This window comes from Grammomys surdaster, unplaced genomic scaffold (genome assembly GCF_004785775.1).
Source record: "Grammomys surdaster isolate TR1022 unplaced genomic scaffold, NIH_TR_1.0 126048, whole genome shotgun sequence".
Lineage (NCBI taxonomy): Eukaryota > Metazoa > Chordata > Mammalia > Rodentia > Muridae > Grammomys > Grammomys surdaster.
The window spans coordinates 2,324,002-2,345,191 of record NW_021620860.1 but is presented as its reverse complement, the minus strand read 5'-3'; the positions used below and the strand labels follow the sequence as shown (position 1 = coordinate 2,345,191).

At 50.4% G+C, this 21,190-nt stretch overlaps 1 protein-coding gene across 1 annotated transcript in view; it reads left to right on the top strand.

Annotated features, from left to right (window-relative positions):
- Positions 1-12,252, top strand: part of Socs7 (suppressor of cytokine signaling 7) — a 36,283-nt gene extending 24,031 nt beyond the window's left edge. The window contains exons 8-10 of the mRNA XM_028755133.1: positions 3,310-3,445; positions 4,014-4,163; positions 8,548-12,252. Coding sequence (XP_028610966.1) covers positions 3,310-3,445; positions 4,014-4,134 — 257 coding nt within the window. The 3' untranslated portion in view covers positions 4,135-4,163; positions 8,548-12,252. The remainder of the gene's footprint in view (positions 1-3,309; positions 3,446-4,013; positions 4,164-8,547) is intronic.
- The last annotated feature ends 8,938 nt before the right edge of the window (positions 12,253-21,190 follow it).

Sequence of the window (21,190 nt, the reverse complement as noted above, 5' to 3'; positions counted from 1 at the left end):
CCACCGCCGCCCAGCTTAGATTTTTTATTTTAAACTTTGTTCATTTTCTTCGAGGTGCTGGGTATTGTTAAGCAAGGGCTCTACCGCATGCCCGCACTTTGCTCATTGTTCAGCTGGATTATAGTGTTTTTATTACTGAGTTTTTAGGGTTCTTATCCATTCTTGATATAAATCTCTCACCACATCTACAAATAAATATAGCCTCTCATTTTGTGTTGTTTTTATTTTTTGTTTGTTTGTTTTCCATATAGGGTTTCTTTGTGTAGTCCTAGCTGTCCTGGAACTCACTCTGTAGACCAGGCTGGCCTCAAACTCAGAGATTCTCCTGCCTCTGCCTGAGGAGGGCTGTGATTAAAGGCATGTGCCTCCACCGCCTGGCTTGATTGATTTGATTTATATCAGGGCCTCACTGGATAGGCTGTGCTGGCCTCCAGCTCAAGACAAACCTACCTCTGTGTCCTGAGTCGGTGCATTGCCATGCCTGGGTTCCAGCTGTGGTTTCCTTCCCTGGTGATATCCTTTGAAATTCAGAAGTTTTTGTGGCACCCTCCTCTGGTCTCTGCATTGCCGTCTCATTCTACATGGCCGTAGGATTAGGCAAAGGGAACTGGGCGGAAGAAAATCCTTTCTCTTTAAAACACTGACTATCTTGTGTTAATGATCTTTCATTGATCCTGTCCCTTCTCCCATGCCTCCCTCCTTTTTTCCCCTTCCTCCCTCCCTCCCTCCCTCCCTCCCACCCTCCTTTCTTCCTCCGTCCCTCAAGCTACCTAGCTTGCTTACTTTCCAGCGCTTGGGAGGTAGGGGCAGAAGGAGCCCAGCCTGGACTATGTGAGACCTCATCTCAAAAACAAAGACACTTAAAGAAAGGGGCCGGAGTGATGGCTGAGTAGTTTAAGAGTGTTTGTTGTGGGGCTGGAGAGGTGGCTCAGAGGTTAAGAGCTGTTCTTCCAGAGGTTCTGACTGAGATCAGTTCCCAGAATCCACATGGTGGCTCACAACCGTCTAAGATGGGATCTGATGCCCGTCTTTTGACCTGCAGGTGTAACATGCAGACAGAGCACTCATATACATCATAAATTTTTTAAAAAAAAGTATTTGTTGTTCTTTAGAGGTTTCTCTTCCCAGTGGCTCACAAATGCTTGTACCTCCAGCTCCACGGGATCTGACATTCACCTCTGGCCTCCTAGGAGTGGGGGCCGTAGACACGCATACACACAGACACGCATACACACAGACATGCACGCACACGCGCGCATGGACACATACATAGACCACACACTAAAAACTAAAACTTAAGTTAAGAAAAAACCACCTGGATGGGGGAAGAAGAGTGAAGGCTTTCAGAATAGGAGCCTTAGTCTGACTGGTGAGGTGTCTAGCAGAAGTTGGTCATACATAAGTCAGTCAGTACTGGTTGTCATGGGTCATCTTTATCAGCAGGCCCGTGCTCAGAGTCACCTAACAAGGGAATTTCCTCAGAGGTTTCCAGTGCTGTGCTCTGGTGCTTGGAGCAGGTCTTCTGAATGCAAAGGTACCTAGTGTCTTCATGTATGGAGTGGAGGTAGGGACATTTCTTTAAGTATGGTTTTGAGTTAAATGTTTCTTAAGGTAAACAGAAAAGTTTTCTTGTTTGCTAACAGTGCAGTGTGGCTGTTTTGTGACCGACTGTCTCTTGGAGAATGTCAGCTGTCAAAAACAGTGACATGGCTTTTGCAGACAACCTACAAGCTTCACTTCCCTTTTTCCTCAGGCCTTCAATCAAAAATTTTAAAACTGTTTGAAACCCCAGAAATGGTAGAATTTTATTTTCTAACCAGTTGTGTTTGTAGTATTTCTTGGGATAGGACAATGGCTAAGAAAATAATTCCTAACTGGGTGTGGCATCACACACCTTTAGTCCCAGCACTCAGGAGGCAAAAGCAGGTGGATCTGTGAGTTCAAATCCAGCCTGGAGCCTGGTCTACAGAGCAAGTTCCAGGGGAGCCAGGGCTACACAGAAAAAATGCTATCTTGAAAAAAACCAAATGTGAGTACACTGTCCTTCAGACATACCAGAAGAGGGCATCGGATCCCATTACAGATGGTTGTGAAGCACCATGTGGTTGCTGGAAATTGAACTCAGGACCTCTGGAAGAGCAGTCAGTTCTCTTAACTGCTGAGCCATCTCTCCAGCCCACTTCTCAGTCCTTTTAGTTTGCTTCTCTTACTTTCCATGGTCCCTTCATTTGTGGAAACCAGAACATTGTTAGTTCATTTGAATGTGTTTTAGTCCTGGCCATCCTTGGTGGCTGTTTGTTCTGTGACATTAATTGGGGGGTGGGAAGGTTGGGCTTCCCTAGCACAGGAGCTCTGATCCATGTAGGGGTGTTTGCTTGGAGGCACACATGAGCAGGCACTTGAGCACTGTTACACTAGGCCCAGCCTGTGCAAGCTGCTATAGTTGTCTTTCAGAAGCAAGATCATTCTTGTTCCTGTAACCCAGCCTAAGCTCCCGTAGTAGAGAGAGAGTAATGAGGGAAGACAAGTACCAGGCTGGCCCGGCCCGCATAGACAGGTGCAGGAGTGGCAGCCTTGATGCCAGCTCCGCCATCGACCTGCCCTTCCTGCTCACTAGCTGAAATGTTCTGGGGCCTTTAAGAGCTTGAATGTTCTGTACCAATATTGCCATAGAGAGGACTGACCTTTTAACACCTGACCCTGTCTGGTAATAACAGCTATTCAAACCACTGCACTTCTGAACATCCTGAGCCCTGATCTTTAAGACACTGCTAGATAAATCTGAACAAGTGTCTCTCATTGCCAACAGGGAGGCTTTAGGTTATTGTCCTTCCCTGAGAACCTTAGGCTTGGGTTTGATTCCTTGGCTCTAAGCAGTCTCTAGTTTGGTCTTGTTCATTGGGTTATTCTCCACAATTAAGAGTGATTCTGGAAGCCAAGTGTTGGGGCTCAACATCTATGGTCCCAGTTCTCAGGAGACTAAGGCAAGGGGATCGCTTTAGGTGGAGGCTAGCCTGTCTACGTAGTGTAGTGAGTTTCATGAAATGCTATGCTATGTAACAAGACCCTGTATGGAAAAAAATAAACCAAATTGTTGCTGGGGAGGTTATCAGAGGACACAAAATTCCCTTGAGTAAAATATGGTAGCGGTGCTCTCACAAATGACTATCAACAGCACTTTGTGAGGGGCTTTAGCACAGAGTCTATACAGGACTCCAAAGTAGCCCCATGACACCCCAGAGCTCTTCCTCCGGGAGCTGTAGTTAGCTTCATTATTCTGAGTATTTTCCTTTGGTTTTATTCTTGAAGGACTGCCACCAACTCCAGTACAGCTGCTCTATCCAGTGTCCAGATTCAGCAATGTCAAGTCCCTCCAGCATCTTTGCAGATTCCGGATCCGGCAGCTTGTCCGAATAGATCATATCCCGGATCTGCCACTGCCTAAGTACAATGGGGTTGGCAGGGTTTAGGGTGGGGATGGGTGAACTAGAAATAGAAGTGCCTTTGGAGCTTGCAAGTTGCTCCCAGAGGCAAAGCCTGGCAGAAAACCTTTGTCTTAGCACTTAACTCTAGGGCTGCGACATTGCAGCTCCCTCTGCAGGCCGTGGGCAGAGTGTGCTGCAGTAGAGGGAGAGACACAAGTGTGTAAGGATGGAGGGTGGGAAGTCTGTCACGTTGGCAGAGGCTGCTCAGGAGTCATGCAGCATACAGGATGGAGAAGGGAGGAGGGCTCAGCATGAGATGGCTTCTTTTTTTTTTTTTTTTTTTTGTTTTTTGGTTTTTGGTTTTTCGAGACAGGGTTTTTCTGTGTAGCCCTGGCTGTCCTGGAACTCACTCTGTAGACCAGGCTGGCCTCGAACTCAGAAATCCACCTGTCTCTGCCTCCCAAGTGCTGGGATTAAAGGCGTGCGCCACCACCGCCCGGCATGAGATGGCTTCTTAAAGGAAACAGCAGTCACAGTTCTGAGAAATGTCACTAAATGATGTACTCCCTGTCTCCTTGTTTTTCACAGACCTCTGATCTCTTACATTCGAAAGTTCTACTACTATGATCCTCAGGAAGAGGTGTACCTGTCCCTAAAGGAAGCGCAGCTCATTTCCAAACAGAAACAAGAGATGGAGCCTTCCACGTAGCAGCTAGAGCCCTGCTGGTCAACATGAAGGTAGGAACCCCCGCCTCTTTGTCAAGCCTGGGCACTAGGTCACTTCCTGACTCACAGACTTGTCTGTAATTGATTCCGTAGTAGGTACATCACTTCATTTGAAGAAAAACACAGCAGTCATGGAGGCTTTAAACCAGTGGTTCTCGACCTTCCCAGTGCTACAGCCCGTAACACAGTTTCTCAGGATGCTCTGCTGACCACTGACCGTAACATCAGTTTGTTGCTGCTTCATAATTGTAAATTTGTTACTGTTAAGAATCATGATAAAAATATTTCTGGAGATAGAGGTCACAACCCACAGTTTGAGAACTGCAGCCTTACAGAGTATTTATTTGCAAGGCCAAGCTTTTCTGAGCTACAGAGTGGATTCCATTCATTTATTAGTCAGACCCTATCTCAGAGTAAAAAGTAAAAAGAGAGCTGGGGATAGATTTCAGTAGGACACTACTTGCCTAGCGCTCATGAGATCCTAAGGTTTGGTACCTAGTTACTACTAAAAAATATTCTTTTCTTTACCAAGCTGAACATGATCCATGGGACCCATGATCCTAGCACTTGGGGGGTTGGCAGCAAAGAGAACCATGAACTCAGGACATCGATAAGCAGTGTGCAAGCTTCTCACTGAGGATGAGTAAGGCAGACACAGGTGACTGTGGTGCAAGCTTCTCACTGAGCATGAGTAAGGCAGACACAGGTGACTGCACATTTGCTTTGGCTGTTTAGGATACTGCATGTATGATACAGAAAACAAGATCCCAGTGGGGAGATGAACTTAAAGGACTAATGAACGCCTTTGTTTTCAAAAGGCGAGCACTGCAGTAAGAGTTTCTCCAAGGCTCACAGCTTGAGATGGGGACGAGAAAAAGCAGCCTTCCTTTTCTCAGCCACTGCAAAGGAAATGTTCAAAAGAAAACTTAGACTGGGGATGGTGGCACACACCTGTAATCCCCGAATTGAGGAAGTGGAGGCCATAGGATCAGAATTCAAGGTTGGCCTTAGCACCATAGCAAGTTTGAAGTCAGCTTCATGAGACCCTGTTTCAACCATCCCCCACACCACAAAAACAAAATGGGGTGGGGGGAGAGAGGAAGGAAGAGAAAGGAAGAGAGAGGGGTGGGGGAGAATGAATGAATGAATAGTATCTGGAGAAGGGCTCAGCAGCAGGGAAGAGCACACACTGCTTTTGCCCAGGACCTGAGTTCATGCTCAGCATCCATGTGTAGCATCTTACAGCCTTCTGTTAACTCGGGGACTCAGCACTCTTTCCTGGTGTCTGAAGGCACTGTACTCGTGTACAAATGCACACAGACACATGCACGTAATAAAAAATGAAAAGAATGAGGAATTAAATTGTCCAAGTCAGAGGCATCTCCCCCCTGCCCTGCTGAGGCCTACTCGGGTCTGTAGTTTGTCCTGAGACTGGTCTGAGTTGGGAATTCTGTCACTGTCGTTGCAGTGGTGTGTGAATGTGGAGGTCAGGACGGCCTCGGAGTCAGTTCGCTCCGTCCACTTGTACGTGGATTCTGGCCATCAAACTCAAGTCACCAGACTCTCCAGGCAATGCCTGAAACCACTTCTGGAGCCACCATGCAACTCTCTCTGTTGGTTTATGTTTGACAGCATCTGATGAGCTCCTGATTGTCCTGCCTGCATCTCCTACGTCCTGGGGTTGCAAGCATACATCACCACACCTCTGTGCTGGCAGAGCCTAGCTAGTTTTTGTTTTCTAAGTTTTTGTTTTGTTCTGTTTTTAGTTTTGTGTTGGTGTATGTGTGTGCATATATAAGCACAGGCGCCTATATAGTCAAGAAAAGTCAGATCCACAAAACCAAATTGAGGTTCTATACAGTACATGAAATGTACACTGCATCTCTGTTTTGACTCTAGCTAGAGTGTCACTGTGTCACTGTACACCACGCCTGATCTAATTAGTTTTTGTTTTGCTTTGGGTCTTTTTTTTTTTAAGATTTATTTTATGTATATGAGTACACTGTAGTTGTCTTCAGACACACCAGAAGAGGGCATCAGATCCAATTACAGATGGTTGTGAGCCATCATGTGGTAGCTGGGAATTGAACTCGGGACCTCTGGAAGAGCCGTCTGGAAGAGCGCTTGACCGCTGAGCCATCTCTCCAGCCCTTGTTTTTGTTTTTTGAGATAGATTCTCACTATGTAACTTTGGCTGGTCTGGTATTCAAGTTGGCTTCAAACTCACAGAGCTTTGTTTGCTTCTGTTTCCCAACCTCTGGGATTAAAAAACACTACCATACCTGGCGTAGTTAGTCCTCAAGTGACCATTTAAAGGTTGACCTGAGACAGGAGCAGCATTGAGGAGCTGGAGTCTGTGGCTGTGCCAGCTACAAGGTCATGCTCACTTCCATGCCGGTGTCATGCCAGGTCCGTGTTAGCACTGTGTCCCCTTATTCTGGACCTTGTTTCTAAGCACTGACTACTTGTGCTTCTCTCGTGTCCTTGGTCCTGTTGACACACACAGCTACAGGAGCAGCAGTCTAGTGGAGTGGAAGCTCTGCTTTCCTGGCCCCGTTGCTCTACTTCCAAAGGCGTGGGACAGCTAGGGAGTTGCTGTGCTCCATGCTTTCTTTCTTTTTTTTTAAAACAAAAACAACTCTTTTATGCATACAGGTATTTTGCCTGTGTGTATCTGTGTACCATTGCAACTGCCCATGGAGGCCAGAAGAGGGCATCGAATTTCCTGGAACTGGGTTACAGATAGTTGTGAACTGCCATGCTCATGCTGGGAAGAGTAGCCAGTGTTCTCAAAGGCTAAGCATCCTCTCCAGCCCGCCCACCATTTGTTCTCTTAGGTTAGGTAAATTTCCTGTGTCTCCTCTGGGCCCTGGGAGTCGTAGATCCTGTGCTGTAAGGGGAAAGCAGATGGACCATACTAGTGACTGTTAACAAGGGCAGAGGGACAGCCAGAGACCAAGGAACGATGGCTCTGGAACGCTGCCGAGCTCTGACTGAAAGATTCCAAACTGGATGTAAAACTGTTCAGATCTTCAGTTACATGCAAGTTGTGTGCCTTGGAAGTGGTTCCTAGCATATCCAAGGACTTAAACATATAGGAAGATTTCTCCTGTGTGGTTTTACATAGAACGTTAGGACAGGAGCTGGGTTTGATGACACATGTCTGTAATCACAACACCTCAAAAGATAAAAGTAGTAGGGTGTTTCCTTTTCCTCTTCCTCCTCCTTCTTCTCTTCCTCCTCCTCCTCCTCCTCCTCCTCTTCTTCTTCTTCTTAATGGTTTTATTATGTTATTGTGTGGGAGTGTGTAGACTTGAGTGTGGGGCCTTGGAAGGCCTGAGAAGGGAGTCAGCCTCCCTGGAGCTAGAGTTGCAGGTACTTGTGACCCACCAGAGCAGTGCTCTGAACAGCCATCTCTGTTCCTGTGGAGCCACCCTGGGCTTTGGAGCAGGCATCTTTAGTCACTGAGCCATCTCACCAGCCCAAAAAACTTTTCTTTTAGAGATGAGAGCAGGATCTATGTAGCTCTGGCTGGCTTGGAACTCATAAAGACCTCTCTACCTCTGCCTTTTGAGTCCTGGAATTAAAGGTTAGGCGCCACTTTGCCACCCTGCTTTTTATACCAAGATCCTGTCTCAAAAACAAAGCGATCATGATGGGAGGGAGGTAGTAGGGAACTAGAAGGTGCATCTACTGGCTCATGCTCCTTTCTAAAGTCTCTGTCTCTGCATGTGTGTGTGTGTGTCTGTGCCTTCGTGATTTAATGTACACCATGCGTGCAGGATATGTATGTGTGTCTGTGCCTTCGTGATTTAATGTACACCCATCCATCCAGGAGCCTGAAGAGGCCAGAAGAGGGCACTGGGTCCTCTGGAACCAGCTACAGGGCTTCATAGGACATTTTCTGGGTGCTGGGAACCACACCCAGTTCCTCTGCAAAGGTGGTGAGGGCTCTTAGCCTCCGCGCTGACCGTTGGCTCCCTACTTCCATTAGAGCGTGGTTCCGTGAGTGCTGTGTCCTGGAGGAAGCCCACATCAGTAGGAGCACATTCAGAAGGCCTTGGGTCAGGGCTGCAAACAGCATCGTATGGGAGGGCACTATTGGACTGAAAATACATATGCTAACTCGGGGCAGCTGAGAAAAGTCCTTAGGAGATTTCCCCATGGAAGAGTATTTATGTTCTTTGTGACTTTGTAAGATAGAACAAGGACCAAAATGAACAGGCAACTGGCACATGTCCTGCTGTTCAGTATCTGTGGAAGCATGTGGTTGTCCAGCGGCAGTTATGCTTTGGAGCTGATCTTCTCCCACCCGCAGTGGCTAGTCGGTTCTTTCTTCCCTCCCTGTGGGTCTACTACTATTTGAACTGTTTTATTTTCTTTCCCTTTTACCTAGGCATTTGATCGCCAGGCTCCAGTTTGAAGAAGCAAATGAAGCTACCACAAAAGAAGACTCTGGCAGAAAGGGAAGAGCGGGTTGTGATTCCTGGCACAGACTTTGGTTCCCCTGTATCCCTGGGGCTTGGAAGAAGCACACAACCATCCTCCAAGTGGGGCTCCCCATTCCCCAACCCCATGAACCCCAGGGCTGGATGAGCTCCTTGGAAAACTGGAAGAAGTCTTAACACTGTTTCTTTTCAGAAGTTATGTTTTAGTATTTACATTTCTCAGTGGAAGGCAGCTGGAGTCTATACCCTTTGGATTGAAGGTGGTGTTAGGGATGAGCAGGTCAGGGGAGTGCCGAGGAGGGCTGCTTGTTCAGCTGGCGCCAAAGGCAGTATTGAAGCTCTTTTCCATGATCCTGGAGGAAGGGCGGGGGAAGCCAGAGAAGTACAGAAGAATGAGACTGGAAGTTTCTGGGAAAGGTGTCTGAGTCTCCTCTCCAGCTTCCGCAGGAGAGGAGAGAGGGTGGTGAGTGAAAGGGACTGCTAGCTCTGTTTGCTGAGGAAGTGCTTGCTCCCTCTGCTTTCCTTCCAAGGTTGACAGCCCTGATTGCAGAACTCTCTCTTATGAAATTGGTGTGCATTTTGTTGACTAAATTCCTTAAGCTCAGTGACCTGAGGCAAATCCAGTTCTCCCTCTCCTCAGCCCCTTCCCCTCAGGAACTGTGGATTCCACTTTGGTCAATCCAGTGCTTCTATTGCTTCTGCCAGCTGTGCAGGCAGTGGTGTTTCTCTTCACGTGGGAGTTTAGACCTTCAGTCCTGGGCTGCCAGGGCTCACCCCGACTATCAGCAACCCCACGCCTGGAGCATGCTTCCAGATTCTTTGTGGCAAAGCATACCCACAGCTAAGGAGTCATTGTTACCCCGTCTGTCAGCTAGTGAGAGGAAGTGTGGAGGAAGTGAGAAACAGCTACTGTGCTCCTAGAGGAGCCCGTGTGTCTCAGCCTTAACGGGATTTCTGTAGTGCAGAAAAGGCATGGCGTCTCATGATCATAGGCTTATCAGTGTTGTCATCCCACCCCTGAGGTGAAGGTGGCAAAGGGCTTCTTCATTTCTCCATGTTCATTCTCGAAACCCGCACATTTCCTGAGTCAGACCCCGTTGCCTTTCATCACTGGGAACCTGTCAGATGCTAGTTTGAAAGTTGCCTTTCAGATGGATGTGGAGGGAGGGAAGAACTTTGATGCTTGAGTAGTCTGTGTCTGAAGCTGGCCACGTCCAGCCATGGGCCACATAAGTTTGCTGTCCTACAGGGCTACTCAAGATGGAAAGTGGAGCTGTTGGGTCTTCATTACACTTAACCATGTAGTATTCCATATGATGGCCTTTTTAGTTCCCTCTGCCTGTGTCTGCCTCAGATGACAAAGTAAAGATCGTCAGTCTTGGGGTTCCTGATGGTGTGGGTGAAGCCCTGTGTCTAGGTAACTTAGAAAATTGTCTTATCTGGAAAGTGACCTGTGGGCTCCCACTGTGCATGGAGTCACCTTCCTCCTCCTTGAACTAAACACAGAAATGTGCTTTCTCAGCTGGCTGTGCAATAGTCCAGCTCAGTGCTGACTCGCCTCATGATCATCCTAAGATGATGATTCAGAGATTGGCACCTGTAAGTTCTGCCTCTGGAGGGTACAGGCCACTTGCCGTCCTGTAGTAGGGCCATTCTATAATGGAGCCCAAACTGTAGAGTCCATAGAGTCCTCAAGTGGTTAATATTTGCAGTTGAGAGAGACTTTCTCCCATTTCGGCCACCCATGATATAAAAATTTGTTTTCAGCCCGTGTTTGCATTGTTTGAGGGCTCTGAGCTAGGTATTGTGAAAGGACATGAGGTAGAAGACCCCGGCCCTGAGGGGACTGTAAAGGGACTGTTGCCCAGGAAGGAATTGGAGCGTTACTCGTTGCGGCAGAAAATCAAGGCCCATCTTTAAAGACCAAGTGGGCATGATCGGGGTAGACCAGATGGGTTGGGGAAGCTCTGGTGTAAGGCTTTGAGTTGTAGGCGAGGACACTGACAGACTCAGGACAGACAGAGCAGAAATGTGTGGCAAGTGTGCAGCTGCCTTAGATCAACAGCAGAGTCCTACTTGACCATAAAGGTCTAGATGGAAACTTCCCAGTCGTTGGACAGCTCTGAAGGCTAGGGGCAGTGAGGGTGTGGTGGAAGGCAAAGCCAGCAGTCAGCAGACACCTCTCTGGTCCTGGGGTTACCCATGGAAAATTTCTATACTCGGGTGCAAACTAGATGTGCTCCAGAGCATGGCAGCCTCACCCTTTCTGTCCTGGGAAAGTGTGGGGCGCTGTACTTCGGAGCTTCAATGTTCCAGTCACAACTGGTCTGACCCTTCCTCAGCAGGATGGGCTGCAAAACAGCAGTGTGGGAGATAGCTCTAGGAGGCCTGGCAGCCAGGAGGCCTTGTTAGAAGGGAAGGAACGACTAGGGAGAGCCGTTGAGCCTGTTGACTGACTGTACTGTAGGCTGGAGAAGGGAGAAGGCCAGAAGGCCTTGGCCTTCGTCTTTTGTTGATGGTGGGGCAGTGCTAATGGAAATGCAGTCCTCAGAGGGAACTCCACTTGTCCTTGGTGGTTATGTGCCAGTCACAAACTGGGAAAGGCAGTCACGTCTAGAGACCTGCTGTGGTTTTCTGAGTTGTGGTTGGAGGTGTCACTACTCTCAGATGCAGCCTGTATAACCTTCACCCGTTATATACTGATCTACTGTAACCTGCCTCAAGACGGGTATGTTGGTATAAGCTAGTGACAACTACTGCTGCAACCTGTAGTTACTTGAAATGTGTGTCTGTGCTGGCAGTTTAGGCATGGGGGAGCAGGAGCTTGGCTGTGGGTCCAACTGTCCTGATTTGATCATGGCTTAGTACCAAGGTGAAGTAAATGTGGGTAACAGAGCTATCCTCTTGAAAACAAGGGCTTGCAAGTGTCTCATAGCTCCTGTTTTACCTGTCCCACTGTCACTTGGACTAAGCCTCTGAGGCCAAGCAGGAAGTGATGGGATGGCTACACATACCCTCTGATGCACGTCCCCTGAGGACTAGGAAATAGATCAGAGTATAGCCCCAGGAAGCCACCCTTTCAGCCTTGCCTCGTGCTCCTAGGAGGGCATGGCCTGCTTGAAGCCCCTAACCCGATGGGAAGTAGGGACAAGAAAAACTTGCCCAGATAAGAGCTTCCTTCTCTTCCTTGTTGCTTTTCTCTTACCTTTGAGCCCAAGAGTGAGATGGAAAGAGCCACCACAGGTCTAGAATTCTGCCTGAGCGAGCGTGTACCCTCATTTGTCTAAGTCTTGTCTGTGGTTGGGGTGATGGGAACATCTCCACTAGCGGGGGACTAGGATTTGTTTTCCACTTTAAGAGAATGGCATGCCCACTGTGTGAGGGAGGAGCTTCGAGTTAGACATTTTCCCTATGGGAATCCTCTTGGTTTGGTTTGTGGGGAGAGGGGAGTGGATCCATGGTTTTTCTTTGTAGTCATCAACACAGCTGTCCTTACACTGAATCTGTGCTATTGCATACATGTAGCCATCTTTCTTTTCACTGCAGCAGTGTTTATCAGTAGTTCAAAATGATTTATTTGCTCCTGGGGAGTAAAACCTTTTTTATTAAAAAAGAAAAAAAAAAAAAAAAGAAAGGTGTGCCCATTATGATTGCTGTAGAATTATTGGGCCACAAGAGTCATGTCTGCAAGTCCCCCACGGTCCATCTGTTTGGCATTGGGGCCCTCATGCTCAGAACATGTGACAGGGGGCCCCTCCTTGAAAAAATGGAGAACATTTTGGGAGTGAGATTGGGTTGAATCACTGAGAGGGCTCTGGGGACGTGGTACTGCAGTTGAAAATAGAATATTGATTCTGTAATCTGCCAGAGAAAGGGACCTTTCTCTACATGCAGGTTTCATGTGTCCTTGATCTTTCATTGCTTCCTGGTGTCCTGGGTAGGGGTCACCTAGTTTCTTCTGGTGTCCCTCTGTCTTTTCTGTCCTTTGTTTGTCCTGACCCTTCCCACTTCATCTACCTCCCAGAAAGCCAATCCTGCATGCTGAGTTTGTGACATGCTTTCACTCCATTTCATCTTGAGAGGGTTTTAGAGGGTCCCTGGAGTTGCTCCCTGCCCCACGGATCCCTCCTCATAGTGCCAAGAGGCATCAAGGGGCAGACCAGCAGCCGGGCAGACAGCAACATTGGATCGCAGCTGGACTGCGACGGCAGCTGCTCCTGGAGACAGATAGGGAAAACAAGATACTCTTCTTCAGCCCACTTGCTGTGCTCAGTGGACAGTGGGCTGATCTGACCACTCCTCCATCCCTGGTGCTCCCAAGAGGGACAGGCAAGATCCAGGCACCGCTCTGGGCAGGCTAGACATCAGGATGCCTGCACTGGTGCTGCATGGCACGGGTACTGCTGTGCATTCTGGCGGGTTTTCAGAAACTCCGTGCTGAGGGGTGTCATTCTGGACTCAGTGGTTGGGGGTTCTTCTCCACCGGGGAGCCATACCCCACTACCACTCTGTCCTGCTTAGCCACCCGTGCCCTCCAAGCCAAAGTGTGGCCTGGCTTTTGTCTTCCCATTTAGTTTCCCTCCTTTATTCTCCCTTTTTGTGCTTAATTTATTAAAATAGTTGCTGTATAATTTATTTTCATAAAGTATAAAAATAACTAAATGGTTAAAATAGACTTGCAGGCCAATCTTAAATGGGGGTGGGTCTGGGGCGGGATGGGGAGAGGGAAAGATGTTTTGATATAAACAAAATAAATGCACTTTGGGTGTGTTTTGGTATTTTTCTGGGCATAGAGGGGTGGGTGTTGGGATGTCCCTGTAGATTAGTTTCAGAGTGGGGTGTCTGTAAATACTGTACTAATAGGCATGTGTGACTCTTGTAAAGGGACATTAGTAGCTGCTGCAGGTCCTGTTTGGAAATTCTGTGTATAATTCCCGGTTTTTTGTAAGTGTCAGTGCGGGAGACATTTGGCTCTTGTGTTTGTATCTCCTTTTTATGATTGCTGTACCGACCCATGTCTTTTTGGGGAGGGATGAAAAGAGATTTGAAATAAAAATGTTTAGAAATGATCTGTTACTTGGCTTTGTTTTTACTCTCTCCCCTGACTCTTCACCCTCGGTCAGGCATGGGGTCCTTCTTTAGAGACACCAGTACTGTCTCTAAAGCAGGGGTATTGGAAAATTTCTAATTTTCCACTGCCCAGAGCTGCCCTTGGAAGTGCAGTAGCATTCCCGATAGCCTTCCTGTCTAGATGGGCAGTGGTACATACAGTCTGGACTGGCACATTTCACTGGCAGTGCCATCCTGGTGACGCTGGCTGTGAGGCTTCCTTGCTGCTCTTTCAGCTTTGCCCTCCCAGCTCTTGGACAAGGCCTGTTGCTTTTCTTAATACCCTGGGTGTGTTCTGGGAACCACTTTAATCCCTACCTGCCCTCTCCCTCTTACTCTGCTTCCTGCTTCAGGGGCCAGTGTGCCACCTAGAAACTGTCTGCAGGTTTCCTGCTGAGTTTTCTGGGAAGCTGCTTCTGCAGATTAATCAGAGGGACCTCTAGGAATCTCCATGTAGTCCTGGCTGTCCTGGGACTTGCTCTATAGGCCAGGCTGGTCTCGAACTCATATCTGCCTGCTTCTGCCTCCATGAAGGTGTGCACCATCACCACCTGGCCAGGTATTCCACTTCTTTTTTTTCATTGTATGTGACAAGTACACTGTAGCTGTCTTCAGACACACCAGAAAATGGCATCAGATCTCATTACAGATGGCTGTGAGCCACCATGTGGCTGCTGGGAATTGAACTCAGGACCTCTGGAAGAGCAATCAGTGCTCTTAACCTCTGAGCCATCTCTCTGGCCCTGGTATTCCACTTTTTATCCAAACAGTTTCAGCAATTCAAGAGGTATTGTCTCCTGTTTCCTCCCTCCATTCTTTCCAAAAATAAATAAATAAATAAATAAATAAAATTCTAGGGGCTGGAAAGATGGCTCAGTGGCCGACAGCACTTGTTTTTGCAGAGGACCTAGGTTTGGGTTCTCAGCACCCAAATGGTAGCTCTCAGCCATCTATAACTCTAGTTCCAGGGTGTCTGATTCTTCTGGCCTCCATGGACACCAGACACAGCTGGTATAGGTACATACATGCAGATAAACATTCATATACATAAATCTTAAAAAATGAAATTCCTTCTAGCCAGGCATAGTGGCGCATGCCTTTAATCCTAGCACTCAGAATGCAGAGGTCTCTGTGAGTTGAAGACCAACCAGAGCTACACAGTGACACAGTGACTTCCTATCTAAAAAATACCCCACCCCCCCCCAAACCAAACCTCCTAAAACCACATGTAAGGGCCTGTGAAAAGGTTTAGCAGGTAAAGGTACTTGTTGCCAAGGCAACCTGAGTTCAATCCTTGGAATCTATATGGCGGACTTGGTGGACCTGGTACCTGGAGCCCACATGACTTAAAGGAGAAAACTGACTTCTGAAAATTCCCCTCTGACGCCACCCCGCCTCCCCAGCACGCCAGCACACACACACATCCCACAGAGTACAAGTCAGACCGAGAGAGAATGGAGCTGGAATGGAAATCATGTTGAACTGGAAGCAAGCACAGGAAGGGTTCTGGGCCCTTCTGACCAGAGGAGAGCCCAGCATGTGTGAGGAGGCTGGAAGAGAGGAAGCGGAGTGTGGCAAGACAGGTCTCAGGCTGGACAGGAGCTCTAGGCTGCAATCATACTGCCAACCCCTGAACCCCTGACACCGGGTTGTTTTTCCCAGGTAGTCAGAGAGAGGCAGGGCACGCCCTTCTCTGATGCACCTAGTGGATGCCAGGGTCTACCTGTAACAATCCAGGCTGTGGTTGGCCAAACTGAAGTGGGCAGTGAGCCCTCGACAGGGAAGGGAATTCCGAGGCGACGTCCTACTGGATGCCGAACAGGAACTTCGCGTCACCTGGTTCTGGGGCTTGGACTGGGGGCGTGGAGGCGGAAAGTCGCGGCGGGAGTTGTGGGGCGACGGCGAGGTTGCGAGGGAAGAAGAGTGGGCGTAGCCGAGTGAGTCTTCGAGCTTTTTCTGCCACCTAGTGGCTGCTCTGAGCCAGGCCACCCAGCTGCACTCTGGGATGGGTGAAGCTGGGATATTCACAAACAGCATCTCCATCCAGTCCTCTTTTATGGCCGGATTTCTCCTTAGCTAGTTGGGGACCCCAGCTCGTCCGAATTCTCTCCCTGACGCAAGGGATTAAATCCCTTTCTAAGATGCAGGAAGAGCCGTGTTTTTTAGACTCACTGGCGATATATAGAACTGAGACTGACAACCCTACCCCGTGGTGGGTGCCACCCTCACAGCCCCCCCCCCATTTCCCGGGGGGCAATTCTGGGACCCTGCCCGGCTTGGTGTCATCTTAGGGTTCCGTGTAATTCTCTAAATATGTGTTGTTCTGTGCAGACCCTTGGGTCTCCCCCAACCTCCCCTCCTCCTCTGGAGGATTTACCCTCTTGTCTCAAGGATGACAAGAGACAGCAGGCACCAGAGGCCTGCTGGGGAAGGCCAATTAATAGTGCCTGTGCAACTCCTGGGTCTCTTGTCTAGCCTTCGCCTAGGGGAGACAGCGGCTTGTACTGAGGTCTTCATTGCGTCATTTCAGGCCTTCTGCCTGGGAGGCAGATGCAAGGATTTGGGGAGGGGCCAGGAAAGTGAAGAGCTTCAGGAGGGATCCGGTAGTCAAATGAAGGGGGCAGGGCTCAGGATGGGCTGTGAATCCCGAGTCAGGCGTCCAGGGACACCTGTGTACACTTTGGTGCCTGCCACCTTCCCCGACTGACACCCACTTCGCTCTCCAGGCCTGGCAGCCTCAGCTGCACCCGGCCAGATTGCATCATGCCTGGCTTTGTTCTCAAAGAGAGCAGGTGCAGGAGCGCAGCCTCTTCCCTCTCATCCTTTCCACTCCCAGGCTGCCCTTCCTCCCTTCAGGGCTCTCAACTCCCCATTAGAGGAAAGAAGGCAGAGTAGGCTATATCACTGTGGTCCTCAAAAAAGCAACACCGGGTGGCACAACAGGATACGGACTATCAGAACTAAGTGACAAGGTCAGAAACGTTCTCTTGCTTCTAAAGCTAAAAATAACATATGCTGAATTAATTCAACCCTTGTAGGAAGTATGAAGTGTATGTGGCTCATTCTTGTGGGCCTAGAGCTTCCTGCCCATATTTTTGTATAATCTTTTCTGGAATCTTGTGAGACGGTTGCCACTGTCACCTGTTTTCTGCCAGAGTGCAGACAGGTGACAATACAAGACCACAGGGCCACTCAGGCAGCCCTTGGACTTGAATCTTGCTCTGTTTTGTTTTTGTTTTTTGTTTGTTTGTTTGTTTGTTTGTTTTTGAGACAGGGTTTCTCTGTGTAGCCCTGGCTGTCCTGGAACTCACTCTGTAGACCAGGCTGGCCTCAAACTCAGAAATCCACCTGTCTCTGCCTCCCAAGTGCTGGGATTAAAGGCATGTGCCACCACCGCCTGGCGCTCTGTTTTCCTTTAGACAGACTTGATGCATGACCAAGAGAGGGCTGGAAAATTCCAAGCTGACCGAACCTGAACATTTTGTTTAAAGGGGGGCTTGAAACTGGGAATAGTGACTCATGCCTGCATTCCTAACACTCAGAGCTGCAGGAGGAGGTGCCACGAGTTCAAGACCAACCTGAGCTTCATATAGTAAGTTTATGGCTAGCTTGGGTTACAGAGTGAGACCTTGTCTAAAAAATGTAAGAAAGCTAAAGGGGTGGCGGAGTGCCCAGTACACTTTTCAGGAGTCAAGGGTGCCTTCTTGTCTCTTAATCTGAGCAAAGAACTAATGTAAGCTACCTACTGAGAAACCTGGCTGTGCCAGCCCGGTTGCCCACTGCTCCATCCCTCTGGTGGTGCTTAGGCAAGGTGTGAAAGGATTGAGTGTGTCCAGAGGTGCACTCCCACCTCACCCCTGCCACACCTCCCCCGCCTCCACCCCTGCCTCCACTGCCTCTGCCAGGGAGGTTAGTTGCATTAGTAGGACTGTATATAATGACCCCAATGGCTGGGCAGAGATGGTAGATGGTATCCATTCCTTCTCTTTGTAAGGACTACTTGTAAATCTTTCTATGGTGTTCAGACTGTGTGGGGGAGGGCTGGGAGGTCGTTTGCTTGTCTTCCCCACAACATGACGGAGTTCCTCTGCGTAGTTCTCTGGAACTTGCTTTGTAGACCAGGCTGGCTTCAAACTCAGAGATCTGCCTGCTTCTGCCTCCCAAGCGCTGGGATTAAAGGCGTGCGCCACCACTGCCATGCCTGGCTTTGGAGTGTGGTGAGAATTTGACACTGGGCTTGCACAACCAAGCTGGCATGCATGTGGCTAACAGGACTCCATTTGTCAGGGCCACACCTGTGCATTTAGGGATGGAGCTTGCAGAGGGCGGCGGGCCAAGCAGCATTAGTCATTTCAGCAGCTTGGAGATGGGTGGCTACTGCTACTCTGCTTTCATTTTCCGGCCATTTAAAAAGAACGAGAGGGAAGCCCATGGGAAAGAACACAGTCTGACTTCTGCAACCATAGTCAAGCTCCTCCAGGGTCTGGGAGAGGCCAGTTTGGAGGGTGAGGGGGGTGCGAGCATGCTTGCTCGCTGACACTCCTGTCTTTTTAGGCCAGGACAGACTTCATATAAAGGGACAAAGGATCCATTGACCTCATAGCCTTGTGACACTACCCAAGATTGCCCTCTCTCCCCAGGCAGCCAGCAGGGACCTCGGGTGGCAGACAGGGGCTATGAGGCCACCTAGATGGCATGGCAGTGAAGCTGAGAGAGACCACAGTCAGCTCGGTGGTGAAAGTGGGGAGTACCTGGGGGGTTGCCAGGGCTAGCCAGGAATTGGGGTGCTTCTGGTACTCTCCTGCAATCTCTGAAGCCAATCTCCTCATATACTGCAGTATGGAAGCATGGGAGGGGCTGGAGAGTCCAACTGAAATACCAAATAAACCAGCTGAATGCTCGCTCGGGTCTCCCTGCCCCCATAGGCCCTCCACACCCCAGCCTATAAAGCCCCCTTTGTCTGGTAGGCTGAGGTCTTAAAGTCTCCATTTTAGCTTCCCACTCCCTTATCCCTCACCCTCTGGTGCCTGACACAGAGAGGAGGACTGGGTGAGAAACGTGAGGCCAATTTCTTGTCGGCCTGGATGCCGGCTTGGTCGTCATTAGCCGGCTCCTGCATCTGAATGTTGGAAACCCCTCTACTGCACTCAGGGCAGGGGACCAGCCACCCTGTCCTCTCTGGACTCCACTTTTGCCTTGGAGCAGAACACCCACATTTATGCCTATTCATGTGATATCTGTCTAAGTTTGGTCTTGCTCCGTCCGTCGTGACAAGGGACACCTTGGTTTTGGTTGCCAAAGAGAGGAGTCCCTTTGGCACTCTTCACCAGGGTTGGTGGGCATTGTACTTTCATCATCTGGGGTTCAAAAACCCCTTCTTGGTAGAGGGTAAACAGGTCATCATCCGGGTAGGCACACAGCTGGGGCATGGCATGTTGGGTGGGCGACAGGAATCTCCAGCCATCCCTGCTCCCCACCCCCATACCCCAGCCAAAGTCCCTTGGGCATATTTGCAGAAAGGCTAGGCCTTGGCAACAAGGAACTACCCCTGCCAGCTGCCTGTTCTCACTGCCATCACCCCGTGGAGTGGCATAGTGCCTCCTTGTGTTCCGCAACCCGTGGGTATGTCGGCAGGCTCTCAATCTCTGTAAGTGGCCCACTGCCATTTGGGCCATCGGGTCAGCTCTGCCACCAAGCTTCTTGGTTCCCTTGGCCAAACTCCTGTCTGCAGCCTGTGAAAGAAGAGGTGGAGTCCTCTTGACTAGCCTCAGGAAAGTGGCAAGAGTCTTCACTTGGAGCGGAGTCTTCTCCCCACTGACCTCAGGACAGGCAGCTGTGGATGTAGAGGCAGGAGAAACCCCTGGATGTGTGAGGCCCCGGGATGCACTGTGTGTGTGTGTGTGTGTGTGTGTGACTCCGCGCAGCTGTGAGGCCCCGGGATGCACTGTGTGTGTGTGTGTGTGTGTGTGTGTGTGTGTGTGTGTGACTCCGCGCAGCTGGCAGCCGGTGCCTGCGGGTGCGAAGTGTGAGCTCGTGGAACGCGGCCCCCACCCGGGCTGGGGGAGACGGCGGAGCCCGCGGAGGGGCGGAGTCTGCGGCGGGGCGGAGCCCGGGGCGGGGAGGGCTGGGCGGTGGAGTCCAGGCGCTCCTGGCGTGGCTCGTGGTCGCCGGGTGCAGCTGCCCGGCCAGAGTGCATGGAGGGGGCGCCGCCCCCTGCGCCCCTTGGGGCCGGCACGCGGAGGACGGCATAGCGGTCACAGCATGGAGCAGGTCAGCGGATGCCGGATACGGGCGCGTGTCTGAAAACCAGGGCAGCGGGCGCGGTGACCCAGCGAGGGTGGGCGAGGCGGGAGCGAGGGCCGGACCACGAGGGAGGGGTGCGGGCGCGGGAGCTCGGGGCGGGGCTGAGCTGCAGGAGAGGGATGGGGCCGAGCGACACCGAGCTGGTGCACACAAGCACACGGCGCGCTCTCGGGGCACTCCCCCATCGCTGATAACCAGGGAAGCAAGCGTAGAGGGTGCACTTTGCACCCCCTCCCTACATTTAGAAGCCCCCTTCTCCAGTTGGGAAAGGAAGCCCCTAGACCTTGCTTGCTAGACCTAGGACTGAGGGGACACGGGCTCTACAGAATGAAGGGGTGGCCGTACAACTCCGTTGTCCCCCAGGTCCCCACCCTCCAGTGGGACTTCAGCGGCCCTTCCCCCTACGTGTCAAGGGACTTCTCCCAGCCTGTCTGCCTCTTCTCCCAGTTACAGCAGCTGCAGCAACTGCTGCCACCATTTCGTGACAGGGAGAAGATGGGGTGGGCTAGAAGGCTCGCCACATGCGCCCCAAATGCAGCACTGCAGCTCTGGCCAGGGGGGCGGCTGCTTGCGTCTTACCCAGGTTCCGAGCATGGAACTGGGGTGTGAGCTAGGCTCAGTGGCCAGGGAAAGACCCCTTGCTAGAGCTGTCACTCTTCAAGGAGCTCTGCATAACCCCCTCCAGTCCCCCACCTCCCGAGTCTGGCCACTCAGGCCAGTGAGTAGGAGGCTCAGATTTTGGCTCACAGCCCTGACTCTAAGAGGGGTAGCAAAGGGTAGGAGTGGAGTGCCCACGATGCTCCCAGCGATGGGGTCCTTGGGTGGGGTTTGGAGTGGTAGAGTTGTCTTTTCTATCACTAGATGTGCCGAGAAATGCTGAACCTGTCCGTATAATCATCTTGTCCCTGCTCTGGGCTCCATGCAGCTGCTTGGTGTGGGTGTGGGGTCTTGGCCTCTTAAGGTCTCTCCCCTCCCAGTGAGCTCAGGCTCCCAACACTGTTGCAGAGAGGGGTTCAGGCATGGGCTACCTATGATGGTGAAGAGTCAGCAGATGGTTGACCCTAAATTCTGGGAGGGTTGGCAGGCATCCTGTGCTCTGGTTTTCTTTCTCCGGTCTGGGCTGTGAGGTTTGGGGCGGGGTCATGAGTTGCTCCAGTCTCTAGGCCTGTTTGGTATCTT